Consider the following 26531-nt stretch of genomic DNA (forward strand, 5'->3'; position numbering starts at 1 on the left):
ATTGTAGGGACAGATCTCCTGTCTTTCCTTAGTCTCTGTAGCAGATCATAACATCCTGTACCTTCTTGTACTGCAGTCGCCTTTCCGTATCCCAGTCCGTATCCCGGGAGGTGTCCTCAGGTGTTAGGACTCCCATCTCCAGGTCTACGGGCAGCTTGCCTGGTCTGGCTCGCATCAGGTAAGCTGGGGTGCAGTTTGTAGCATTCACCGGGATATGGTTGTATAAGTCTATCAGGTCCGGCAGTTTTTCTGCCACAGGCTGCGTTCCTCCAGGGGCAACGTCTTCAGGAGATCAATGACTATATTGTTCATTTTCTCACACATCCCGTTTGTTTGTGGGTGGTAAGGCGTTGTCCGAATCTTCTTACAGCTATAGAGGTTGCAGAACTCTTGGAAGATTTTGGCCTCGAACGCTGGACCCTGGTCTGTCAGAACTTGTTCCGGATACCCGTATGGACGGCAAAAGTATTGCTGGAAGGCTCTGGCCGCCGTTTGGGCTGTCAAGTCTTTTACCGGGACCACCACTAGAAAACAGGAATAGTGGTCCACGATTGTCAGGGCGTAGATGTATCCTGACCGGCTTGGAGCCAATTTGACGTGGTCCAGAGCTACCAACTCAAGAGGCTACTGGGTGACTATGGGCTTCAAGGGTATCTTCTGGCTGGTGCGGTCTTTTCTCCTTAAGTTACAAGGGCCACAGTCCCTGCACCACTTCTCTACAGCCCCTATCATGCTGACCCAAAAGAACCGTCCTCTTAGCAGGAACTCCAGTTTCTTCCAACCGAAGTGCCCCGCTCTGTCATGGTAAGCCCACAGGACCATAGCTGCATCCCGCCTTGGGACCACGACCTGCCAGGTCAGCTCGTGTGTCCGGTGGTTGACAAGTCTTCTGCACAGCTTGCCTTCATCGAGGAACAGCTTGCTCTTCTCTTTCCATAGCTGCTTGGCTTCCTCTGGAGCATCCGGATCCATGCGGGCGTCTTCCTGGGACAGCAGATCTTTCACCAGGCGGATTGCAGGGTCACTATCTTGGGTCTCGGCCCAGCTGTGATGAGGTAGGGGATTGATCATAACGGTTGTTAAATCTTCCTCCTTCACGCGGTGGGAGTATTGAACGGCTCCATACCAGTGAAACGCGGGGAGTTCTACCTCCTCCAGCTCTTCTGGGTCTTTGTTCCCTTCAGGTAAGTGAGGCATTCTCGATAGGGCGTCAGCGTTGGCATTGGTTTTGCCTGCCCGGTACTTGATCACGAAGTCATAATTGGAGAGGCGGGCCATCCACCGCTATTCCAGGGCACCAAGTCTTGCACTGTCTAGGTGTGTTAACGGGTTGTTGTCCGTGTACACAGTGAACTTTGCGGAGGCCAGGTAATGCTTGAAGCGTTCCGTTACGGCCCACAGCACCGCCAAGAATTCTAGCTTGAAGGAGCTGTAGTTCTCCGGGTTCCTCTCGGTGGGCCTCAGTTTCCAGCTGGCGTACGCGATCACCCTTTCTCTGCCCTGTTGGTTTTGTGACAGTACGACTCCCAGTCCCACATTACTGGCGTCTGTGTGGAGAATAAAAGGCTGGCCATAATCAGGGTAGGCCAGGATCTCATCCCCTGTGAGGGCCATCTTCAACTGGCGGAAGGACTCCTCTTCCGGTTTATCCCACTTGAAAGGTGGCTTTTGGCTTCTGGACTTAGACTGTCCTATCAGGAGGTCCTGCATAGGAGCTGCCATCTTAGTGAACCCAGGGATGAACCTTAGGTAGTAGCCTACCAACCCGAGGAATTGCCTCACTTCCTTGGTGTTCGAAGGGCTTGGCCAGCTCTTGATTGCCGTGATCTTGTCAGGGTCGGGGGCTACTCCTTCCGCACTTACCATGTGCCCTAGGTACTGGACCTTCGGTTTCAACAGGTGACACTTTGATGGTTTCACCTTCAGGCCATAGCCTGCCAGGGCTTCGAACACCTCGGCCAAGTGCTTTACATGGTCCTCGTAAGTCTTCGAATAGACGATCACGTCGTCCAGGTAAAGGAGGACCGTCTCAGTGCCCTAGACAGCATTCCATCAGCCTCTGGAAGGTCCCGAGTGCGTTGCAGAGCCCGAAGGGCATATTGTTGAACTCGCTCAGTCACATCGGGGTGGTGAAGGCGGTCTTCTCCTTGTCAGCCTCTGCCACAGGAACCTGCCAGTACCCGCTAGTAAGGTCCAAAGTAGAAAAGAAGTTAGCTGATTTTAGTGCGGCTAAAGACTCCTCTATTCTAGGCAGTGGATATGCGTCTTTGTGGGTGATACGGTTGATTTGTCTAGAGTCCACACACATTCTCATGGTGCCGTCTTTCTTTTTTACCAGAACCAAGGGGGCTGCCCAGGGGCTACAACTATCTCTAATGACCCCAGCTTCTTTCATTTCCCTCAGCATACCCTTGGCGTTCTGATAATGTGCAGGGGGTACAGGCCTGTGTCTCTTTTTTATTGGTGGGTGGCTCCCCGTGGGGATATTGTGTTCTATCCCTTTTACTCTGCCGAAGTCTAGCGGGTGCTTACTAAAAACTCTCTCGTACTCCTGGACCACCCGGTAGACTCCTTGTTTTTGGTGCAGGGGAGTGGAGTCAGCACCCACATGGAGTTTCTGGCACCAGTCCTCCTTTTGTTTCTGGGAGCCATTACCCTCCGCCTGTGGAGATGGAGACAAAGGCTCCACGGCCCTGATAGCTTTGTGTTCGACAGCAAACAGTTTGGCAAGTGTAGCGTACCTGGGTAAGTGTACCTCCCTCTCCCCAATGTTGAGAATGCGAACGGGCACCCTCCCATGACGGACATCAACCACCCCCCGGTCTGTCAAAATGGTGGGCCTGCTGTCTGAGTACACGGGTTCTACCATGGCTTTGTAGTCTCTACCTCTCAACCCGATTGCATTTCGACACCGGATCATCATTTCACTTTTGGGAGGCATGGAAATGGGGAATGGGTCACTCAGTCTTACGCTACCGATCTCACCACCAGACAGTTCTACCTGCTGCCGTCTCATCAGGGCTTTTATCTCCTTGTTGAGGACTCTCTGTTGGCTGGAACTAGCATTCACCGCCACCTGTTGTAGAATTACAATTACCTCTGAAAGACAATTTTCAAACACGTTAGTACCCACAGTTATTTTAGGGTGACTTTCACGACGGTCAATGTCCACAATAATCACTCCCTGTGTCGGTAGTTCAACTTTACCAATTTTAATGGTCATCTCCTTGAACCCCATCTGCGGCACGGGCAAGCCATTACTGGCGATGATGCTCAAGTCACTGTCTGGATACCGTGTTATATCAGCATCAGTTCAATACTGCTTAAAAAGTACATAAGGGATAGTAGTTACTTGCGACCCGGTATCCAGCAAGGCGCTCATGGGGATACCGTCCAGCACCACGGGTAAAACCGGGCGCCCCCCAATGTACTTATTACGCCAATTGTAAGGGCATGGTGATCTTATGCCTGGGGGTTGGCCCTCTGCCCCAGGTTGGACCCGTTTAAATTACAGTACCTGGAAATGTGTCCGGGCTGGTTGCATCGACGGCAAATGGGCTGTCCATCCTCTGCGTAGCGGTCTGTGGGCCTCCCTCGGAACGACGGGATCCTCCTCTGTCGACGCCACGGGACATCCTCCGGACTTGAGGCCAACTCGATGGGTCTTGACGGGTCCACTTGCAACGCCTGGACGGTACTGGTCAACGCCGCAACGCTCCTGGTCAGCTCCTGGACTTGGTGGTGCAGATCTTTCGATGGGGCTTGGTTCAGGGCCTGTGCATCGGCCCCCACAGAGTCCATGGAGGAGGGCGCCGCCTCCTGGTGGTAGGTGAGAGCAGGGCGCCGGGGGTTTATAGCGCCACTTGCTGCGGGTTCACGGAGCACCCTTATGGCCCTGTCCTTGAATTGGGCAAAGGTCAGGTCAGGGTTCTGAAAGAACATGAGGCGCAGCTGGGTCCTGTGGGCGCTAGACAGCAGACCTTCTATGAGCTGTTCTGTTAGTAGCTTATCCGTATCCTGCACGCTGCCAGGGTCAGCTTGTTTGATGGCTCTCAAGGCTTCCTGCAAATTTAGGGCATAGTCCCTGATGCTGTCCTGTGCCCGCTGCTTACATCCGTAGAACCGCATTTTAATTTCAGCGGAGGTACGTGTATCAAATGTACCCCGCAGCCGGGCCAGAATGTCCTTTACGGTCCTTTTCTCCACAGCGGGCCATGACTTTACCTCCCGCTGGGCTGCGCCAGTTAACTGCCCTGTCAGTATGCTAATCTTCTGTTCCTCTGTCAGGGGGTAAACTTGGAACAAACTGTACAGCCTTTCCTTAAAGTCAGTTAGGGCATGGGGATCCCCTGAATACTTAGGCAGCTCCAGGGATGTAGGGCAGGGAAAATGGCATCACCGCTGCTGCAGCTGTGCTGGTGGTAGTGGGCGCCTCCGTGTCTGACATCTTTCTCCCCCCTAGTTAAGCGTGGCCTACCTTCCGACGATCCTCTTCTGTAGGCCGCGGCTCCACTGGTGCTGCTCCAGACGAGGACCTTGCGTCGTGTCCTGGTGACGTCAGCGTCGCTCTCTCTCCCTTCCAGGACCTTGCGCAGCGTCGGTGCGTGGGGCGGAGCTTCGGGTCTCACGCGGTTTGGACGTCCACGCCCCTCTTCTTCCCGCGCGGCGTCCTGAAGATGGCGTCCGATGGCGGGAAAACGGCTGAAGATGGCGGGAACCGACGGAAGATGGCGGGAGACGGCTGAAAATGGCGGGAAACGGCTCCGGATGGCGGGATACCTCTTCTTCAGGTACGTGTACAGTCTTTTTCAGGCACGCAATACCCGTTTGTGGTGGGTTGGTTACAATCCTGCCGACTACGCCAAAGCTGACTTGCCCCCTGGGCCTTGGGACACTCGGAACCGGGCTTCAGGGCAATGCTGGGAGTAGTGGTGGCGACCCGGTTCCGTGGCACAGGGTGGTCAGACCAGTGGTAGTCTACTATGTGCTGTAGGTAATGTCCGACTACGCCACCCGTGGAATGCGGTCAGGGCTAACCGCCGCTGCAGTGCAGACCGCTGGGGCTGATATAAAGGTGCAGCACTGAACAGTTCAACTCCCCACGGGAGGAGTATGACCCCAGGACAGTATATATAATGGATGATGGAGGGGAAGATTCCGACCGCGATAGCCAGGAAATGGAGGCCTCTTAAACAGTTCAGGGTCTTTATTAGAACAGGTAATATGACCCAGAAACAGGCCCGGCTAGGAGGGGGCCTGGATGTCTGAGAACAAGTGGGAAGCTGGCCCTGGTCAGGGTGAGGGTGGCGACTCCGCTCCGTCCATATCCCCCTGGGATCCACTAGGCCTTCGGACTTTTCCAACAGTGACGTGAAGTACAAAGTCAGATATCGGGGACAGGTTAACCCTCTTGCAGCAGGAATCCCTCTGGCTAGGCCAGGATGAAGAATACAGGTGGCGGTTCCGCTCCGTCTGTACCCCCCCTGGGATCCTTTCGCCTGTGGAGCCTATCTCCTCTGCTCCCCTCCTGGGCCTTCTTAGAACAGGACCCTGACCGGGGCAGAGACACTTGTTAACTCTGTCCTGCTCCTCGTCTCCAGGCCTGAGACTGAAGACCGTGAATCTTCAGCCAGTTACAGACTCTTGCTGGACCCCTGACTGAGGACCCACAATCAAAGACCTTGAACTTGAAATGGCCTCCTAATATATATGATTCTATTAAGTGCTTAGGTAAGTGCTTCCTCCACCCTCACTCACTACTTGGTTCCCCCTCACTTTGGTTCCCCCCAACTCCACTATCCCAGCCCGGGGTGGCACCTTGGTGCATTTAGGCCCCCTACAGGACTGGAGTGGTGTAGTGTTGAGTGTGAAGTTGGGGTCCTGTGTGATCCTCCATCCTTACCTGGGAGAGGAGATACCACACCTCTATCTGAGGTGCAGTACCCCTGTGGTGACTGAACCCTCAGGGGCGCCACAACGCCAGATGACCTGGCCTCCACAGTCACCAGACCTGAACCCAATCGAGATGGTTTGAGGTGAGCTGGACCGCAGAGTGAAGGCAAAAGGGCCAACAAGTGCTAAGCATCTCTGGGAACTCCTTCAAGATTGTTGAAAGACCATTTCCGGTGACTACCTCTTGAAGCTCATCAAGAGAATGCCAAGAGTGTGCAAAGCAGTCATCAAAGCAAAAGGTGGCTACTTTGAAGAACCTAGAATATAAGACATATTTTCAGTTGTTTCACACTTTTTTGTTAAGTATATAATTCCACATGTGTTTTATTCATAGTTTTGATGCCTTCAGTGTGAGTGTACAATTTTCATAGTCATGAAAATACAGAAAAGTCTTTAAATGAGAAGGTGTGTCCAAACTTTTTGGTCTGTACTGTACTGTACATGATAGCAAATACCAAAATTCACTGCTACGTAGTAAGTAAAAGACACCGAGTTTAGTTAACCCACTCAACAGTTCATTGTTCTCCTGCAAGATTTGTCAGGCCTGAAGACATTAACCCCATTTCTTATTCTATGGGCCCATACACACGACTGATTTTATCGGGCGAGAGCTATCTGTGGTTTTCATGTGAGCGGATGTGATTGGCCCAAGTTTCCTTATGGCCGTCTGAACCCGCCCATATACTTGAACGATATCATCTTGCCTAACAATAACTACTACCCCATATTATATAATCTACTGTTCGACATAAAGACTGCACAAGCTCCTAAAGTCATAAAATTAAATTATAGCTGCAATGAGTGAGTGCAGATTTGCACCATTATCTGCACCACTTAAACTTGATAGGAATATCAGAAAGACAGAGATCACGACAACCAAGAAAAGTTCCAAGTTTTGGCGCAAATATCCCATACCCCATCATCTGCAACCTTTCCTATGCCAAAAAAAGTGTCGCAAATCAGTTGATAAATTTCCCATTTGGAGCTTTGTATTAGGAAAACATTAACCACTATAAACAATTTTTGACCTAATTACTTTAGAAAAGTTTAATTGTAGGTATAATTATACAATATAAATTATATAATATATATAATTATACAATAAGTGCTAGCCACTGAATTATCCTTGACCTCCAGGGATAGTATAACCCATACCCTTCATATTCTGCTATGTATAATGTATGCTAATAATAACTAGTACATTATCCTCAACAAAAGAAAGAAGTAGAACATATTAAATACAGAACTTTATTAGTCAACGGTAAATTGATATTAATAATTATTTTTTAGGCATGTTCTCAAATCTAGCGTGTCCCAGACAGGTGAGCGCAGCAACGAAGATCATAAATTCATTAAAATCCACTTCAGAGTCTCCATTTTCATCCAGATCCTTTAGGAGTTTGTCGCAATCGTCCTTCTCTTTGGCATTCTAAAAAAAAATAAAAATATTTGAAAATCTACGAAGCTTGTCTCTTAATTGTCATTATAAGTATAACTGACTGAGCCAAAAAGAAACAAAATAAAGATGAAAATTAGAATTTCAGAATTTCCAAAATTGAATATAAAAACCCCCAAAATATAAAAAAAAAATCCTCATACACTACATGCTACCAGCAATGATCTATAAGACACTTTTAATATTCATACAAGACCCTTCTGTGTAACCATCCATAACCCTAGACACCTAAACACATTGGAGCGCTGCCTTAAAACTCCTTGATGGATGTGGCCACTTGTGCAAATTTTTAATGGTTTCAATGTACTTTAACCAGTTCAAGACTGGGCCATTTACCTCCATTCCTGACCAGGCACATTTTCATTTTTTTTCATACACACAGTTTAAAAAGCTGTCAAAAATTTCTCATTCGGATATTCAAGTAATTTTTAAGTTCATTTTTTATTTTATATCACTGTCATATTCTCTATTTTTTGCTGATGTAGGGTAGTATCAGTGGGAAGATAAGGGAAATAAGTGTCTGTTTTTCTCATTTCTTTATCAGCCCACAGGATCACTAAAATACTTTTAAGAATATGTTCTCCATTCTATAACAATTATTTTTATATATCGGACACGTTTTTTTTATGAAGGCGAGGCTAGTAAACAGCTATTTGGATTCACAGTGAAATTTTTACTTATTTTATTTATTTAGTTTTACTTGCTATTTTTCATTTATTTTATACATTATGTCCTTCATAAAGTCATAAAAGATCTCTGGGGGGTATTTCAGGTATTTAAATATTTTTATTTTAAACATATTTGAAATGTTACTGGGGCTGGTATATTAGCCCAAGTTACAGGGGAAATGCAGCCTTCTGTCTGCATTGCAAAGCTCTCTGGGTCTCCTATGACTCAGCAGCTCTTGTTCCCTCCCTACAACCATCGATGAAATACACTGTGTATGGAAGAGGAAGCGTCATCAGCACCTCCTATTACTGTATCCGCATTGCTTCTTTAGCACTGTGTATACAGCGTTCGAGAAGGCAAATATAGTAATAAACCGTCTGTGCCTTTTCTGTGGTGAATCCGGTTGTCTCTGACAGCCAGATTCCTGCTCCCACACCTACATGATCGTGTATGTCGTGAAATTTTAGAACATCTTTGCAGAGTAGGAGCGGGTCTGTCCAGATGTCCAGAATCTATGTGCAATTTGAAAGCAGTTAAAAGAACCTTACGCGAGACTAATGCTGCCCAAATCACAGGCAGCATGAATCAGACACTCACTCTGAAATGTTGCAGCATTTTCAGAGAAAACTCTTAATTTGAAAAGCCGACCAGCGACTATAAATCTCCAATGACTAGTCCGAGGTTGATCCCTGAAGGCTGCAATCCACTCTGCTCCCCAGACTGATAGGGAGAGACCTGTCACTCCTCTAGGTGATCGAGTCAGGGAAAGTCCTCTGAGGACCTGGTGGTTAGAGAAGCTACACCTTCTGGAATCAGCTGATTTCCACACCGGCTTTGATTTAAACAAGAGATTATCTAATGAGACACGTAAAGATCGCCATACACATGATATAGCTTTTGACCAAATAATCCTTCGAATGATCATTCTGACTGCAGCTATCTCGGTTCTCCCATCTCCCCCATTGCCGGTCGAGTCTGTTAGTGGCTTATCTCAGAACAAACAGAAGGAATGGCAATCTGAAATTGGACATGCCAGATCTTTGACTTCCTTGACAGCCAGTTGCCTGGGGCTTTCATACACATTAGACTGATGACCGAACTCATCAATATCAGCAGGTCCATCCAACATTAGTCTAATATGTACGGGGGAAGGGGCTTTATTTATACCAGTTGTAAAAGATGGAAATGAAACTGATCCTTTTGTTTAAACCCCCCATACACAATATGTAGATAGGTTGACAAGAGAGACTAAGTAACTGTAAGCAAACACCACCCTCTGCTGGAACAAACTGAAAGTGAAACAAAGAATTGTGTTAGCAGGAACCAAATGTTCCTAGCAGTTTTTGCAGAGGGAGAGACTTTTATGTGCTGGACCTGATCATGTGACCCAGAGGGTTTCCTGGGTATAAAGGCCCTGTGTGCCAGATTGCAGGGGGCTTGTGGTGCCAATAGAGCGCAGGGTGTAGATGTGCACCAGAGAAGACGCTGCAGCCAGAGATTTGGCTCCAAGCTGCAGAGTGGTGCAGATGTGCTCCAGAGGGACAGCAGAGCCCAGCGTGACAGGCCTCAGCCGGAGGGCTGCGCTGCACCAAAGTTGGACATCGCCTGAGAGGCTCTGCACTCTTCACAGAATCCCCCCTGAGCCCTGCACATGTTGGTCAGAGTCAGGACCTGCGCCCCACTCTGAGTAAGTTCCCGGGATCCGATGCCGCCTATCAAGAGCCGTGGTCTGGACCCCCTTCCCCCAAGCATGAGAGACTACCGTCAACGGTCAAGCCGAGAAGAGCTGAGATCGGACCGCGACAGGAGAGACGCACCAGCGGCAGCGGAGGAACCGCGCAAGTGAACAGAGCCGTCACTTACAACTCTCACCTACGGTACAGGGGACAGTTGGGATTAGGATCTCAGGTTGGGTGGGGTCCTTTTGGTGCGTGGGAGGCTAAATGGGATCTGATAGACTTTATCTGGAAGAGACTTGCGGCCTACTGGGAATAACCAGTGACCCCCACTAAGGTCATATAAATAGAAAGAGAACTCACGTGGTGTCTCCCACGACTGGGTGCATCACACTGTTGCAAAGGACTTTACTGTTATTCACTGAAATATTCCTCATTGTTATTCCAAGTTGCTGTTTAGTACCCTTGCTACTGCTGAGCCCTGTCCCTGGGTGGAGTGGGGGGAACCAAATTAGGGGGAACCATGTAGTGGGTGTGGGTGGAGGAAGTAGATCAGGTGAGCACTTGTCAGGAGTAGTATAAAGAGGGAAGCCATCTTGGGAGTGGGTGTTCAGTCAGAGGAGGGCAGTGAGAGTAGCAGGAGCTCTGAAGGAGCTCTGCTTAAGGAGGAGGGCCTAGCCAGAGAGGCCCAAGACTGAAGAGAGAGAGAGGAGCAGGAGAAAGGCTTCAGGAACGTGGAAGGGACCCCAGGGGTATGGGTAGTGCTGGAGGCCTCCCATATGCCCGAATCTACCAGGAGGTGGAGGAGTCAGGTCGCACAGAGGGGACCGGTCCCTAAACTAGCAGAGTTCTTTAAGCCTCAACTAGGAAACCGGAGGCTGCAGTATTTCAGGTACTGCAGCCAAAAGCCACATCTAGTCACCAGAAAGGTGGCCATAGAGGACCCAAGGGACAGAGAAAACGTCACCCGACAAGGTCCGCGGCCACTAGCCTGAGACACTGGGTGTGAGGTGCAGGGAGATGGCCAGAAGGAACACACAGAAGGGGGTCCCGTTACGTACTCCGGAGAGACCTGGAAGTTTGCTGAACCCCTCCCTGAGTAAGCACAGGATGACGTGGGAAGTTACATCGGTACCTGTAACTTGGAGTGCAACAACCGTGAGTAAACCCTGAGGACTGCACCCTACTGTCTCTGTGCATTATTATCTGCGCCATCACCTGCACTACATTTCACAGCAACTGCTACCTCATCATACAACATCTACATGGCCCTGGAGCTAAGCTCTACCTGTGGAGAGCCAAACCAACTCTGCTGCATTAACAACAGCTCCAGAAGAACTGCTCTGCAGCAGCGGCTCCACATAGTCGCATACCACAGGTGGCGTAACAAACTTTATATAAAAACTATAAATCCCTTGCAAATATCCCCTTTTATTGACCGCCCTGGGTCACGGACCGGGACACCGCCACTGTGACGACCGGCCCGGCTCCTGAGTACCCCACGGCCCAGGGGGCGCGTCACTACTAACCCCCTTTTGTAGAATAGTTGTTATACATATAAAGTGGTTATATCAACCCCTGACTGTTCTCGTCTTGTGTCTCTGTACGTTGCATTCCGGCACCTGCATTACAAATAGATAGCCAATCATTTGGTTGACAGCTATTTCTTGTAAGTCCTCCTTGCACACCAGAGCAGAGCACTCCTATGTTCTCTATGAAAGAGATACTACCAAACTCCTTTGACAGCGACTTATTTCACAGAGAACCAAAAAATTGGCACTCCGAAATTGGACATGCCGTATCCTTTTCACTCCTGACAAACTGTCAGGGTAGAGTTAGGAAACTACGCAGATTAGACAGTCGGCAATATATGCCGATAATTTGTATGCAGAACCTCAGAACCGCTGATCTCACTGATTGGCTACAGCGCTGTCAACGTAATGTCAACGCCACATCCAATACCAGACACAGTGAACAGCACCAGAGACTTCGCCCTGGACCTGGGGACAGTGATTACCCAGTGTGCAAGATTTTCTGAAAGGAGACAACCCCATTCAGGATAATTTAACATCTGCCTTGGAGCCTCTATTAATATAGTAGTCTGTAGGGTCCATCTGGCTTCACTGGAGTCTTTCATATGTCGGATGCAACTGTGACCCTAGGAGTCTACGAATGCTTTCTAATACTGAAAAAATATAAATCACATCATCTCACCAGATCCGGTAATGTATCAATCTTATAGGGCGCGGTGAATGGAGAGAGATCATTGATTGGCTTTCAGGTAAGAACAGTTATGTAGAAAGGCAGTTATTAAGCAACCACAGTGAAAAAACTTTTAAAATCATCGTTTATTAATTATTCTTTTAAAAAAAAAATCAATATAAGGAGGATTGAAATAGAAACACTAAACCTACGCGTTTCAATCACTAAGGCTCTTGGTGCTAAGACTAAAAGCCTTAGTGATGAAACGCGTAGGCTGAGTGTTTGGATTTTAAACCCCCTAATGATTCTATAACTTTTTTCACTGCGGTTGCTGGATTCCTGCCTTTCTTCACAGGTGTTTCTAATACAGAGCTATACCTCCTTTGTGTTCAACCGTACAAACTCCATTGAGTATCTTACGTACAAAAATAATCTTTGGGTATCACCTTTATGCATATGTAGTCCAATCAGAAACAGTAAGAGGCCAATGCTGTATATACCGTATGTGGCCTTAGAGTAAATTCGTTCTGATTGATAAAGAACACCTCTGGGTTTAGTGACTGATAATCCAAATCCCAAGAAGACAAAATCTGTATTTTGAGGAAATGCTCTCTGTGTAGGCCAAATTTCTCACTAGCATTGGACAAATCTATTCTCTTTTCTTTGTTTTTTTCTCACACAAAACAGGAACAGAATCCCAAAGAGGCCATAAGTGAAAACAATACAGAAAGAGAGGTTTGGGAAATGTTCCCTTCCGTGGGATCAGTTCTGGTTCAGGGACACAATTATAGGCTTCAAGTGTCAAGATACAGATAAAGTGTTCAGGGAAAGTCAGGATGCCCCCACACATAGCATAAGGCCCCCATACACGTTACACAAAAGTGAACCAAACTTGGTGAAATCGTCAGGAACAGCCGATAGTCTTAAGTGTATGGGGGTACTCCAGACTCTCCCATGACAGATGATGTCAGGGAGAGAAGGATCTTGCACCTTATATTTCCAATGGTTGATCCTTTTATTTTCTGGGAGATCAGAGGAGTCTAGCAGCAGCTTCCTCATTAAAAAAAGAAGAAGTTTTAAGGAAAAGCTTCCGAAAATAGATGTTGGACAAATGTCTATATAATGTATTTGGGAGGGGGGCTTTATTTGATTATTCTGGTCAGTCTTGTCAAAATAAGCAGGTTCATCTGACCTACAGTAGCTCTTATATGCTTGGGCACATTTAGCAATTAGCACAATTGCCTTGCAGCTTAGTTCCTGACCAATAAATATTTGGCATAAAGTTTGTATGTTCTACTGTCCTTGCAGGAATTTTCCCAGGTTTCCTCCCACATGCCACATTATATTACATCCTAGCTATTGAACTCGTTCTACGCCCAGGTGGCGAGCATTTTTATTGGTATATGGTCCCCTATTCTGCTCCCCCATCCTGGTATATGCTCCCCCATCCTGGTATATGCTTCCCCCCATTCTGGTTCATGCTCCCCCATCCTGGTATATGCTCCCCCATCCTGGTCCATGCTCCCCCATCCTGGTATATGCACCCCCATCCTGGTATATGCTTCCCCCCATTCTGGTTCATGCTCCCCCATCCTGGTATATGCTCCCCCATCCTGGTCCATGCTCCCCGATCCTGGTATATGCTCCCCCATCCTAGTATATGCTCCTCCATCCTGGTCCATGCTCCCCCATCCTGGTATATGCTCCCCCATTCTGGTATATGCACCCCCATCCTGATATATGCTCCCCTATCCTGGTATATGCTCCCCAATCCTGGTTCCCCATCCTTGTATATACTCCCCCATCCTGGTATATGTTCCCCCAACCTGGTGTATTCTCCCCTCATCCTGGTGCATTCTCCCTCACCACCCTAGTCCCCCACCCTGGTTTATGCTCCCCCATCCTAGTCCCCCATCCTGGTATATGCCCCTCCATCCTGGCATATGCTCCCCCATCCTGGCATATGCTCCTCCATCCTGGCATATGCTCCCCCATCCTGGTATTTGTGCCCCCAACCACATGGGGGATGCCTTCCTGAAGATTGACAGCTCAGTCCGGCATGGCTGAGCCAATGGCCCAATCTAAGTGCTCTATGTTGCTGTAAGGAGAGACAGCTTTGCATCTTCAAAATTGGAGGAGCGCAGGTTCACTGAGGCTGGCTGATACAGTGTTTCAGAAGGTTTCAGAGCAGTACTTACAATCTATGCAGCAAGAAGCTTGCAAGCCCTTGGCTCATTGCCTAGGAGACCTGTCACCACTGCAGGTTACCTAGACAATGAGCAGTAAACTATAGAATGACTAACTCTGGATCAACATTTTAGGCTATGAACTTGATGCTCTTAAAGGTAGCTTGTCACCAGAAAAAACACTATTAACCTGCAGATATGGCGTGAATCTGTAGGTTAATAGCATTACTAATCTGCCCGGCGCCTGCACGTAGTCGAATGCCGGGGCGGCGTAGGCGTGGGTTCAGTCATCGTTCTGAGAATACAGAGCAGAGGCTATAACTATGCCCCGACCCTGACTGACACTGACTCTGCTCTGTATTCTCAAAACGATAACTGAACCAGCGCCTGTGCCGCCTCCATGACTAAAACCGAACGCTGCTGGGAAAAATAAAGTTAATTTTACCCCCACAGCGTTCGACTAAGTGCAGGCGCCAGGCAGGTTAGTAACATTATTAACCTGCAGATTAACCCCATATCTGCAGGTTAATAGCGTTTTTTCTGGTGACAGGTTCCCTTTACTTCTAGCTTCGACCTTAAAACTATGAAACTATGATAATCCCTACTTTTATAAGAACGGAGTGATTTTTACTAACAAGTAAATTGTTAATTTGCAAACATTTTGCAATTTAACCATCCATCACGTTGAGACAATACTTTTAACTAGTTATAGCTACTATCGCTATAAAGGAAGTACTATCATATTGGGAAATAAATAACAGAAGCATCCTTTACATATGCTTGTGCTTATTCCCCTGATTACCAGGCTGCAAAAAAAGTTTATCAAATTCTGTACAAACTTGCCACTTCTCATCTATAGTCTGTATGTCAAACACAGTATATAAACAACCATAAGACCCATCTATCTATCTATCTATATATCTATCTATCTATCTATCTATCTATCTATCTCATATCTATCTATCTCATATCTATCTCCTATTATCTATCTATCTATTATCTATCTATCTATTCTATTATCTATCTATCTATTATATATCTCCTATCTATCTATCTATCTATCTATCTATTATAAATCTATCTATTATAAATCTATCTATCTATCCATCTATCTATCTGTCTGTCTGTCGGTCTATCTATTATATATCCTCTATGATATGATATGATATATGATATGATATCCTCTAGATATGTTCATTATTTAAAGTAAATTATGAATTATTATCCAGTTTTTTACAGCTGTAGTGAGATATTCTGGTTTTAGTAAATTGATATTTATTCAATTTTCCATCTACTTTTTTTGTAGATTTTTTGTGAACCTAACGTCCACAAAGCTGCAACACAACCGAAAACTAGGTATTTTCTTTATGTATGTGAATTAACATCTTACCCCCAGGATCCCAGGCAGTTCCTTCTCCAGCAGAGTCTTCAGTTCCCCCTTGGTTAACGTGTTCTTCTTGCCCTCCATACAAGAATATTTGTCGAAGACATCAATCATAGCAACAATTGCAACCTCCAGCTGGGTCATTTTTGGATGTGATATTAGCTCCTTGGTTCGTCCAGGCAGCTTGTTGTATGCAGAATGGAATATTGGGGACGGATGCGGTACTTATATAGGGATTGTGTCTATAGGGTGAAGAGCAAATATTATATCATTAAGTAAATATTATACTGGGTGTAACAGTGATACAAATACCCGTAATGAATACACTGCTCACCATTAATCCTTATCTGTGTTTGATAAAGGTGGACTCTCAGTAAATGATTGTTGACTTTATCCATACGAATTAATGACACACCTTAATTATATTTCACTCTTCACCCATAAAATTGTGAAACTAACCTCAGAGTTGGGAATTTACAGTTTCACACAGGTGAACTGCAAAGTTTAAAAGTGCCCATATATATTGCATGTAATACACATAATTCCTAATTTTAGCAGAACCACATATCATCAATGAAGGTCACCCAACATCAACGGTCAAAGAGGCCAAAATGGGAAGAATAGTGCAAAATATTAGAATCTAGTTACAACCTCTATGGACCCCATTATAGTTTATGAGTATAATTCCGCTGAATCTACTAATCTGTGAAACATCATTCTTCTTGTCACCAGCAAATATAGTAAGAACTATTAGATATCGAGGTCTAATATCCTGGGAACTAAACAGGTTTCTAAAATGATGCCAAACCATTGTGGTGTCAGCTCTATGATGTGGTTTCACAAAATGACATTTATTTATTGCCAAATTCTGGAACTCTGCAATATCAGGCGGAACTGATTATGATTTATTTATGAATGTAACCAGGTCACAATCATAGATATGTGAAGTGTACAATGTACATTTGTATTAAATATAAAGTATAATGATATATACTGTAGAGGATTGGTTATTAAATAAATCCCATATTCAAACTTTAGAGTTACATTTTGAGTTCTATGACCTAACTAAAGAACTAAAAAGATATCGAATCCAAAAAAAAAACCATCACATAAGAAGGGCACAGGTTCAACATACTGATGAAGAAAAACTCACACGCCTATCATCCATGGGAAGGAGTAGGGGAGTGTAATATTATAATATTATGCTTAACATTATAAAAGCCACAGAATAGTCTAGCTGCAATTCTCTTTCTTTCTTTCTTTTTCCTCCTACTTTGTACACTCTATAATTCCCGCTTATCTGCTTTACCTGACTTCCACTCCCCCTCATTCCTTTTGTTCCCTTTATGTTCCCAGCTTTGCTCACAGATCATGACTCTGGTATTGTCGATCCTCTAGTGAAATGTCTGCATCATCAGTCCCTATTATTCCCCACTCCAAACCCCCACGTCTACCACAATTTTACCAATAAAAAACATGACACATGAGTTTGGATAATTTGGCCACCGCAGCCTTTATTCAAACAAACAAACATACAATGAACTTCGAATGTTCAATACATAAGAATGGTAAGGTCCTTGAAGCTCCAAAATCTAGTGATTACCAGAACAAAAACCATAAAACCAGAATTACTCCCTGCCGTTACCCCACTGGCTCAGGAGCACCATAACCCAAAGGGTTCCTTTCCACATCTAAGCTTCCAGGGACCTGACATTCCATTGCAGCAAGTCCCCTCAAAAATTACCAGACCAAAGGTAATCTTTTTCCAATTGAGGAATCCAGATCCTAATGAATCCCCCAGACCAATTTAGAACCAACTTCAAGGACCCCCCAACCGCCACAATGAGGGCAATGCCATGGCACTTTCGATCGCATCTTGTAGACCACATCCCTAATCAATTCTCTAAAAGGGCGAATGCCCCCCCCCCCCCACACATGTAACACTAAAATGTTCAGAGCCCTATCCAGACAGGCACTACGGTGCACTTCCTGCAAAACCCTGTTCCAACCCATGCACCTAAAATCAGCCACCTGATCACCACCACGCTTCTGGAAAAACCAAGCTGTCTATCCTCTTCTCTCACATCCACCCGAAACTTTCCCCAGTGCACGTATGAATGACCCAGTATCCATAGCAAAAGAGGATCCAACCCTGTAATAAAAAACTAGCGAACCACAGTTAAATGTTAAGGATAACACTAAATGACCTCCAAAATCAAAACCACTCCCCCATAAATTAAGGAGGCAACCCTTCAACTAAACCCTGAGGTCTGATGTGAGCCCAACTCCCAGCGATCGATGTGCTGAACAGTTTCTAAGCTAAGACCATAAACCGCTGCCTCTGTCACAGTCCCAATACGAAAAGAGTGTGACGCAAAAGGGGAGGGATCTAAGCCCAGTGCTCTCAAACATCTTCGAAATACTGTGGTAAATTGGTACTTAGACAAAAAGGAACCATCCTCGTGACATAACAAAGATCCTTCCCGATTAGGCCTGAAAGCATTAAAGCTCTCCAGGCAACGTAAAGGACACATAGCGGATTCTGGAACCGCACCTAAAGTTACGTGCCTACCTTTTCCTGTCTGATCCGTATTTGATTTCCGAATCCAAAATTCTACCCCCCCCCCGAGCCTTAGCAACAACATCGGCTGCTAAGAGCCCACCAACTCGCTTCTCCCCAACCCTCAAGGCACCGAAAAAAGCTAGCGAAAAAGCCAAATGAAAAAGACAGACCTCAAAGTGCGAACTACAAATTGATCCCAATTCCCTTCTAACTGCTCCAATAAGCCGAACAAACTGGTCGCCTAGTATCCTTGTGACTACTGCCCCTATGAAAACCTTTCATTGTGTGTTTTATCAAAAAACATTTTGTCAAACCCCTCTGGCTACTCATCTTGAAGCCAAAGGCTAAACCAGCGATCAACCGGGTAACCTTTGCTGATGACCAGCCCACCAATGCTCCATGACTTTACCACATTAAGAACCAGGGCCGCCATCAGGGCATTAGTGCCCTTACTGGGATATGGGGCCCTCTGCTCACCGGGCCCCAGGGAACTGAACTTACATCCTTGTTCAGACACAGGTTCACTTTAAAGCTATTGCCGTGCGGGAGTCTTCCCACACGGCAATAGTTAACGGCCGCCAGCCAATCACGGGCCGGCAGCTGACGTCATGCGCACGTCGCTGTCATATGACGTCAGTGCCGGCCTGTGACTGGCGGCCGGTGTTCTTGTTGTCTTCCATACACTGGTTGGTCATCGGCGATCTTCTGCAGCGGGAACGTACTATCCACGATTGGCCGCAGATGTATGGGACCCCCGAAGGCAAAATGAGGCAGAGCACGCTATGTAAACGCACACACCAGCTTCGCTTTATACTGCGACAGAGAAAGAACACTAGAGGCCAGTTACCCGCACGCTGGAGGATTTGAAGTGTATAAATTGTTTTATTTATGTTTATCTGTGTATTGTTGCTTGTGTATAATTTTGTGTTTCCAGTTATTTTTAGGAATCCTTGGTGGATTTACCGGGAATCCTTGTACATAGTTGGAGCGTAACCCAGGATGGACTAGAGACTGTTAAGGACTCGGGGTAGGACAGACCCCTTCCTGGTTACGTCTCCCTGTTTTGGTGAAATGGACACCTTGCTTTCTTCAAAGACTACACCCGGTTACGGACATGCCGTGACCACCTTTATGTGTTTCTTCTTATTGTACTATTATTGTTGTTATATCTTGTTATGTTTTTTCTAAAATATGTTTAGTCCCGGAGTACTAAATTTCACTAGGGGGGAATGTGGCACCCCAGGGGTCTGGTTTTCCACAGTAATGTAATGTTATGTCTGAGAGCAGGTGGGAGGTCCTTTGGTCAGGGATCCTGTGCATGCCACACCTCCTGCCCAGTCTTGGGAGGGGAAGAACTTCCCCTGTATAAACCCTGGGCTGAGGCAGGGTTAGTCAGTCAAGGAGAGTAGAGACAAGAAACAGTCACAGGAAGAAACAGCAGAAGCTCAGTGGGAGCAATACTACTACAAGTCAGGGGCTGGCAGCTGCAGAGCTCGCCCTGACTGAGAAGCTTTCTTACCAGACCCGGCGTCCGAGGCTGTGGGGACTAACTCTTACCCAGCAGCAGAAGCCGATCGGCAGGGGATTTCAGGTCCTCAGGCCCAGAAACCCGAAGGCACGGTCACACGCGTGGGACCAGCACCGCCATCGTGGAGCGGAAGCCATTAGAAGGCCCCGAGTCACCGGCCATACGGGTGAGCACCACACGGTACACTCAGGGACGTGGGCTACTTATATCCGCTTCTAGCAAGGTAGCCAGAAGAGTACAGTCAGTTTGGGAGGCCTACAACTCCGCCTGGCCAGGGGAGATCCCATCTGCTCAAGGACTGACCAGGCCCCGTTCACTAGCAAGTACTCCGGGAGGGTCTATCGTTGTTACCAGTAAAGACCCTGAATTACACCGCACCGTCTCTGAGTGGTTCCTGCTACCCCCATCATCCACATCTGCTGCCCTGAGGCCATACCCCTCCCGTTGGGGGTTATACCATCTACGCTGCACCATCCACCCACCAGCCTCAGCGGACTGTCTTGCAGCGGCAGCTCCATAGCTGCATTCAACGGGTGGCGTAGTCGTCCTACATCTACCGCTGTTACATCGCCGCTCAGTTTGACTCCCTGGGCACGGACCGGGTCACCGCCACGAGACTACAACCCTCAAGAGATCCGGCTCCGGGTAAGCTCCCGCGTGCGCAACGCAGCGCGACACAGGCCCAGGGGCGCGTCAACCTTTGGCGTAGTCGGCAGGATTTCGTGCCCGCAACCACCGGGTACTGCGTGCCTGAAAAAGAGACTTTTCAAACTTACCTGTGGTGAAGATTCCCGCCATCCGGCGCCATCTTCAGCCTTCTTCCCGCCATCGGTGAAGTTTCCCGCCATCCGGCGCCATCTTCTGCCTTCTTCCCGCCATCCGTGGAGTTTTCCCGCCATTGGACGCCATCTTGAGGACGCCGCGCGGGAAGAAGAGGGGCGTGGACTCCGAAAGCGCGTGAGAACTGAAGCCCCGCCTCACGTCCGGACGTTGCGTAAGGTCCTGGAAGGAGCCCAGCAGACGCCGACGTCACCGGAGCGCGACGGAAGGTCCTCAACCCTGACGATCCACTGCGGAGCCGCGGCCTACGGAACAGGATCATCGCAAGGTAGGCCACGGTCCACTAGGGGGGAGGAAGATGTCGGATACGGAGGAGAGCTTCACTGCCTCAACCCCCGCCAGCGCTACCGCTGCTGCAGTTATGCCCTTCACCATGCCCTATATCCCGGGAGCAGCTTGGCTACCCCAGTACTCAGGGGAGTCACATACCCTGCATGACTTTAGAGAAAAGCTGGATAGCCTCTTCCAGGTGTACCCCCTCACAGAAGAGCAAAAAGTGAGCATCCTGGTGGCCCAACTAACCGGGGCAGCCAAAAGGGAAGTAAAATCCTGGCCACCTGGGAGGAAGACTGTCGCAGGGATACTAACCCGGCTGAAGGACACCTTTGATACCCGCACCTCAGCCGAGATTAAGCTTAGATTCTACGGGTGCAAGCAGCGAGCGCATGAGAGTATAAGGGACTATGCACTAAAGCTACACCTACAAGAGGCCCTGAGGGCCATTAAGCAGACCGACCCTGATGGAGTGGGAAACGAGGACAGGCTGTTGACCGAACAGTTTATAGAGGGACTGTATTGTAATACCCACCGAACCCAGTTGCGGGCAATGGCCTTACAGGATCCCCATCTGGGCTTTGCACAGTTCAAGGACAGAGCCATCCGGGTGCTCCGAGAACCGGCACCGGGTGGCGTTGTGACCCACAAGCGCCCTGCTATCACTTACCACCAGGAGGCGGCGCCCTTGTCGGCAGGGCCTGTGGGAGCTGATGCGCAGGCTTTGGACAATGACCCGGCTCCAGACCTACACCATCAGGTCCAAGAGCTAGCTAAGAGCGTTGCTGCGCTAACCCGAACTGTGCAGTCTTTACAGGCTTCCACCCCAGGGAAGATCCAGCTGGCATCCGGACCGGAGGACATCCCGTGGCGTCGACCAAGGAGGACCCCACCGGCCAGAGGAAGACCCAGTGACCGATACAGCGAGGACTGACGACCCATCTGCCGCCGCTGCAATCAACCTGGACATATGGCAAGGTACTGTTCTTTAAACGGGCACAACCTGGGGTAGAGGGCCAACCCCCAGGAAAAAGATCACCAGGCCCATCGAACTGGCGCGACAGATATGTGGGAGGACGTCCAGTCTTGCCTGTGGTACTGGATGGCATTCCCATGAGTGCCCTACTGGACACCGGGTCACAGGTCACCACCATCCCGTACGTGCTCTTTAAGCAGTACTGGAATGACTCGGATATTACCAGCTACCCTGACGACGACTTGAGTATCATCGCCAGCAATGGCCAGCCCGTGCCACAGATCGGATTTAAAGAGGTGACCATCAAAATCGGTAGAGTCGAACTGGCAGCACAGGGACTGATCATTGTAGATATTGACAAACATGAGAGTCACCCAAAAATAACTCTAGGAACTAATGTAATTGAAAATTGTCTTGCAGAGGTGATTTTCCTTTTACAGCAGGTTGCCAAGAACGCCAGCTCCGGCGAGCAGCGGGTGCTCCAGAAAGAGATCCGGGCACTGATGCGACGGCAACAGGTGGAACTCTCCGGCGGTGAGATTGGTAGCGTAAGAATGTGTGACCCTTTTCCTATTGCCATGCCCCCAAAAAGTGAAATGATGATTTGGTGCCGGGCAGCTATTGGTCTGAGAGGTAGAGATTACCAGGCAATGGTAGAACCAGTTTACTCAGACAGTAGGCCCACCATTTTGACAGCACGGGGGGTGGTCAATGTACGCCATGGGAGGGTGCCCGTTCGCATAATCAATATCGGGGAGAGGGACGTGTACCTGCCCCGGTATGCCACGCTAGCCAAATTATATACCATCAACCAAAACTCTATACAGTCTGTGGAACCCTTGCCTCCATCTCACCCGGAGGAAGGTAACGGCTCTAAGAAAGTAATGGAGGATTGGTGTCAGCAACTACACTTGGGAACTGACTCCACTCCCTCCCACCAGAAACAGGGAGTCTACCGGGTGGTTCAAGAGTATGAGAGAGTGTTTAGTAAACACCCGTTAGACTTCGGGCGAGTCAAGGGGGTAGAACACCGCATCCCCACGGGAGATCATCCTCCCATAAAAGAGAGGTATCGACCCGTACCCCCTGCACATTACCAACACGCCAAGGGGATGCTTAGAGACATGAAGGAGGCTGGGGTAATCCGGGATAGCTGTAGCCCCTGGGCAGCCCCACTAGTTTTAGTCAAAAAGAAAGACAACACTATGAGGATGTGTGTAGATTACCGGAAAATCAACCGTATCACACACAAGGATGCGTACCCTTTACCAAGGATAGAGGAGTCTTTGGCTGCTTTAAGATCTGCTAACTTCTTCTCCACCTTGGATCTCACTAGCGGGTACTGGCAGGTTCCTGTAGCAGAGGCGGACCGGGAGAAGACCGCATTCACCACCCCGATGGGACTTAGCGAGTTCACCTGCATGCCGTTCGGACTCTGCAACGCTCCGGGAACCTTCCAACGACTAATGGAGTGTTGTCTGGGCCACAGAAACTTCGAGACGGTCCTGTTGTACCTGGACGATGTCATCGTATATTCCAAGACGTATGAGGACCACCTGAAACACCTGGCGGAAGTGTTCGAAGCTCTGGCAAGTTACGGCCTAAAGGTGAAACCCTCCAAGTGTCACCTCCTGAAACCAAAGGTGCAGTACCTGGGACACGTGGTGAGCGCTGACGGAGTGGCTCCCGACCCTGATAAGATCACCGCAATTAAGGAATGGCCAAGCCCCTCCAGCGTAAAAGAAGTGCGGCAGTTCCTCGGGTTGGTAGGCTACTACCGAAGGTTTATTCCCGGTTTCACCAAAAAGGCAGCACCTATGCAGGACCTCCTGATAGGCCAGTCCCGGAAGGCCAAGAACCAGAAGCCGCCCTTCAAATGGGAGGAGCTGGAAGAAGAGTCCTTCCGCCAGCTGAAGATGGCCCTCACGGGGGACGAAATCCTGGCGTACCCGGATTATAGCCAGCCCTTTATCCTCTACACCGACGCCAGTAACATCGGGCTAGGAGCCGTACTGTCCCAGATCCAGCAGGGGAAGGAACGAGTAATCGCCTACGCCAGCCGAAAACTGCGACCCACCGAAAGGAACCCCGAGAATTACAGCTCATTTAAGCTAGAGTTCCTGGCCGTAGTATGGGCAGTCACCGAGCGCTTTAAGCATTACCTCGCTTCTTCCCGGTTCACCGTGTACACGGATAACAACCCGTTGACACACCTGGACACGGCAAGACTCGGTGCCCTGGAGCAGAGGTGGATGGCCCGTCTGTCCAACTACGAGTTCACAATCAAATACCGGGCAGGACGCTCCAATACCAACGCGGACGCCCTGTCCAGGATGCCCAACCTGCCGGACGGAGGAGAAGATCCGGAGGGACTGGAAGAAGTTGAACTCCCTGCGTTCCACCGTCATGGGACTATCCAGTATTCCCACCGGGTAAGGAGTAAGCAGGCTGCTACGTTGAACCCCTTACCCCACTACAACTGGGCGGAAACGCAAGACAGCGACCCTGCCGTCCGACTGGTGAAGGAGATGCTGACTCGGCCGGAGGCTCGCCTTGAACCAGACGCTCCGGAGGAAGCCAAACAACTATGGGCAGAGAAGAGTCGACTGTTCCTTTACAAAGGGAAGTTGTGCCGCAGAATGGTTAACTCCCGGACGCATGAATTACTCTGGCAAGTAGTGGTGCCACGAAGAGACGCAGCCATGGTGATGGAGGCATACCACGACGGAGCTGGACACTTCGGGTGGAAGAAGCTGGAGTTCCTGCTGCGCGAGCGGTTCCACTGGGTAGGCATGAGGGGAACCATTGAGAAGTGGTGCAGAGACTGTGGCCCGTGCAACCTGAGAAGGAAGGACCGTGCCAGCCAGAAGACTCCCCTGCAGTCCATCGTCACCCGGCAACCGTTGGAACTGGTAGCCTTGGATCATGTAAAACTGACCCCAAGCAGAAGTGGCTACGTCTACGCGTTAACCATCGTGGATCATTACTCCCGGTTTCTGGTTGTCGTCCCCGTCAAGGACTTAACGGCTCAAACAGCAGCTAGAGCCTTCCAGCAGCACTTTTGCCGTCCACACGGGTACCCGGACCAAGTGCTGACGGACCAGGGACCTGCCTTTGAAGCGGAGGTCTTCCAGGAATTCTGCAATCTGTATGGCTGCCGGAAGATAAGGACGACACCCTACCATCCGCAAACTAATGGACTTTGTGAGAAAATGAACCAGGTGGTAATGGATCTTCTAAAAACATTGCCCCTGGAAGAACGCAGTCTGTGGCCTGAGAAGTTGCCCGATCTGGTGGACCTATACAACCACATCCCGGTAGGTTCCACCAACTGTACCCCGGCTTACCTAATGAGGGCAAGACCTGGTAAGTTACCTGTTGACCTGGAAATGGGAGTCCTGACACCCGAGGACACTTCACCAGAAACAGACTGGGACACAGAGAGGCAGCAGCAGTACCGGAGAGTACAGGAGAGCGTGGAGCGAAGTCTCTGTCAGGCTAGGGAAAGACAAGAGAAAACTTACAACCAGTATGCTCCCGCTGTTCCCCTGGTACCCAGAGAGCAGGTCTTGAAGAGGAAGAGACGGCTCCACAAGTTGGACGACCAGTGGGAGAAGGACCCGTACACCGTACTGCCCTCAAGCCACGAGAACCCGAAGGTTTGTACCATCAGTAAAGACGGAGGGGAAACCACAGCCATTGTATCCCGGGACCACCTGAAGAAGTGTCCCGAACAACTGAGGAACCCTGAAGAGGAACAAGAAGACCATCGACCCGTAGAGGAAAGGGAAGATATGGTTAGTACTGTGCTCGGGGACTTCCCTCGGTCTTGGACTCAAGTCAATGGTGCAGTTGTGGTACCCGTACTCACCTTCCTCCAACCAGCATCCCAAGCACCTACGGAGCAACAGGTAGAGCTGGAAGAACAGCCGGTCCAGGAGGCAGAAGACTCCACACAAGCAGGACAGGAGGATCAACCCTCTGCTTATAGTGAGCCTGCCGTACCCCTAGTGAGACAAAGAGCCGGTAGACAGCTGCCCAGTTTACCCTTGACAGCTCCTACACCCTGTAGTTCAGGGCCAGACAGTCAGCTCCGTAGGTCCACTAGGGCCACTAGAGGCCAGTTACCCGCACGCTGGAGGATTTGAAGTGTATAAATTGTTTTATTTATGTTTATCTGTGTATTGTTGCTTGTGTATAATTTTGTGTTTCCAGTTATTTTTAGGAATCCTTGGTGGATTTACCGGGAATCCTTGTACATAGTTGGAGCGTAACCCAGGATGGACTAGAGACTGTTAAGGACTCGGGGTAGGACAGACCCCTTCCTGGTTACGTCTCCCTGTTTTGGTGAAATGGACACCTTGCTTTCTTCAAAGACTACACCCGGTTACGGACATGCCGTGACCACCTTTATGTGTTTCTTCTTATTGTACTATTATTGTTGTTATATCTTGTTATGTTTTTTCTAAAATATGTTTAGTCCCGGAGTACTAAATTTCACTAGGGGGGAATGTGGCACCCCAGGGGTCTGGTTTTCCACAGTAATGTAATGTTATGTCTGAGAGCAGGTGGGAGGTCCTTTGGTCAGGGATCCTGTGCATGCCACACCTCCTGCCCAGTCTTGGGAGGGGAAGAACTTCCCCTGTATAAACCCTGGGCTGAGGCAGGGTTAGTCAGTCAAGGAGAGTAGAGACAAGAAACAGTCACAGGAAGAAACAGCAGAAGCTCAGTGGGAGCAATACTACTACAAGTCAGGGGCTGGCAGCTGCAGAGCTCGCCCTGACTGAGAAGCTTTCTTACCAGACCCGGCGTCCGAGGCTGTGGGG

General features: G+C 48.7%; 1 protein-coding gene across 1 annotated transcript; it reads right to left on the reverse strand.

Annotated features, from left to right (window-relative positions):
* Nucleotides 1-7186: 7186 nt before the first annotated feature.
* Nucleotides 7187-15757, reverse strand: LOC141162206 (protein S100-P-like). The gene is made up of 2 exons (XM_073648062.1): nt 15532-15757; nt 7187-7381 (listed from the first exon to the last, which is right to left on the reverse strand). The coding sequence occupies exons 1-2, from the start codon at nt 15667-15669 to the stop codon at nt 7232-7234; spliced, it is 288 nt and encodes a 95-aa protein (XP_073504163.1). The 5' UTR covers nt 15670-15757; the 3' UTR covers nt 7187-7231.
* Nucleotides 15758-26531: the final 10774 nt, after the last annotated feature.

The sequence above is a fragment of the Phyllobates terribilis genome, unplaced genomic scaffold (assembly GCF_046119375.1).
Source record: "Phyllobates terribilis strain yellow unplaced genomic scaffold, ASM4611937v1 Scaffold_1__5_contigs__length_1240528914, whole genome shotgun sequence".
NCBI classification, from domain to species: domain Eukaryota; kingdom Metazoa; phylum Chordata; class Amphibia; order Anura; family Dendrobatidae; genus Phyllobates; species Phyllobates terribilis.

Excerpts from the sequence above, each read along its gene's own strand:
- LOC141162206 (XM_073648062.1), bottom strand. The coding sequence starts at position 15,669 with ATGACCCAGCTGGAGGTTGCAATTGTTGCTATGATTGATGTCTTCGAC. Across the intron at positions 7,382-15,531 it reads AACTGCCTGGGATCCTGGGG|AATGCCAAAGAGAAGGACGA; the intron begins GTAAGATGTTAA and ends ATTTTTTTTTAG.